General features: G+C 43.4%; 1 protein-coding gene across 1 annotated transcript; it reads right to left on the minus strand.

Annotated features, from left to right (window-relative positions):
* Nucleotides 1-778: 778 nt before the first annotated feature.
* LOC138367074 (uncharacterized) lies at nucleotides 779-1,426 on the minus strand. Its single transcript, XM_069328471.1, has one exon. It carries the CDS (start codon nucleotides 1,424-1,426, stop codon nucleotides 779-781), a length of 648 nt encoding a protein of 215 aa, XP_069184572.1.
* Between the last annotated feature and the right edge of the window lie 317 nt (nucleotides 1,427-1,743).

Genomic DNA, 1,743 nt, shown 5'->3' on the forward strand with positions numbered 1-1,743 from the left:
CGTTTGTTCAAAATTGCTAATCTCCGAAAGATCTTCAACGATTGCTTTGAAATTTTCACACAACGTTCCATTCGCATCGGAGCGGGTTTTTATATACATACTATATAGATGTCTCGTCTTTGACGGAAAAAAACATGCTTCTTTTGAATAACTGTGTTTTTCATGTGAGGGAAATTTTCGAAAAATCTTTACCAATTGCTTTTAAATTTTGACACAACGTTGCATTCGAATAAGCGCGTGTTTTTATATACCTACTGTAGACATGCCACACCTAAAACAGGTAAATACATGTTTTTTTTTTTAAACAGCACTATCAGTTGCATGTAATAGCAACTCACGCTATACTGAATATGTTACGTTTGCATTTCAATGTTTCCGATTGCTTTGATAAATTGAAATTTCATAGATTCAAATTTATTTTCATTTTGAATTAATTATTATGTGAAAAATTGCATCAGAATTGAGCTGTGTTGTTTACAATACCGATCATTTCGTAAGTATATATGCCACACCTTGTAACAGGTAAAAATATGTTTTTTAAAGAAACAGCACCATCTGTTGCAAGTAAGAGCAACACATGCTATACTAAATATGTTACGATTCCATTTCAATGTTTCCATTTTCATTGATAAATTGAATTTTCATAGATTTCGATTTATTTGCCCTTTGATTTAATTATTTTGTGTGACATTGCGTTGGAATTGAGCTGTGTAGTTTACCATTCTGTTCATTTCGAGAGCATAGTTTTTTTTTCAGTGTTTTTCATTTTGTTTTTTTTTTAACTGTTTTTCTTATATTCCAGTGAGTGGAACATCAGATCATTGGGAATGCATCGGATGAGGGAGTGGGGAATGGTGGGGAGGATGAGGGGACAGGAGTGGGGGAGAGTGAGGAGGACGATGGGATGGGCAGGGGTAATGGTGAAAAGGATGAGGGGACTGGAAAGTTGGTGATGGTGGGGACGAGGGGATAGAGGAATGGAGAATGTGACCGAGGCAGTGACCGAGACAGTGACCGTGGCAGCGACTGAGGCAGTGACCGAGTCAGTGACCGTGGCAGTGACCGAGACAGTGACCGTGGTAGTGACCGAGTCAGTGACCATGGCAGTGACCGAGACAGTGACCATCTCAGTGACCGTGGTAGTGACCGAGTCAGTGACCGTGGCAGTGACCATGGCAGTGACCGAGACAGTGACCGTGGCAGTGACTGAGACAGTGACCGGGGCAGTGACCGAGTCAATGACCGTGGCAGTGACCGAGGCTGTGACCGTGGCAGTGACCGAGACAGTGACCGTGGCAGTGACCGAGACAGTGACCGTGGCAGTGACCGAGACAGTGACCGTGGCAGTGACCGTGGCAGCCTTCCTCATCACCTCAAAATTCTCTCGAGGATTGTCAGTTTTCTCCTCGTTCTGGGCGGTCCCCATCTCTCAGTAATTACTTCGCCATTACCTCATTTTATCATTCCTGGAAATCCCTCAGCAATTTTAGAAATTAATCGGGTTCTCGAGATATTTGGAGAGAGAGAGAAATATGAGAGTTTTATTTCCTCCATCAATTTGTCTCTATGAGATAATGAAAAAATACGGCGAGTGTGTGTGGGTGGGGTTGTGGGTGGGTGTGTATGAGTGGGGTTGTAGGTCGGGTTGTGGGTGGGTTGTGGGTGTGTGTGAGTGGGGTTGTAGGTCGAGTTGTGGGTGGGGTTGTGAGTGTGTGTGAGTGGGATTACCAGTGGGGTTGTGTA

Source organism: Procambarus clarkii, chromosome 21, assembly GCF_040958095.1.
Source record: "Procambarus clarkii isolate CNS0578487 chromosome 21, FALCON_Pclarkii_2.0, whole genome shotgun sequence".
NCBI classification, from domain to species: domain Eukaryota; kingdom Metazoa; phylum Arthropoda; class Malacostraca; order Decapoda; family Cambaridae; genus Procambarus; species Procambarus clarkii.

Bases quoted from the DNA above. Each gene is read 5' to 3' on its own strand.
- LOC138367074 (XM_069328471.1), bottom strand. From the start codon at position 1,426: ATGGGGACCGCCCAGAACGAGGAGAAAACTGACAATCCTCGAGAGAAT.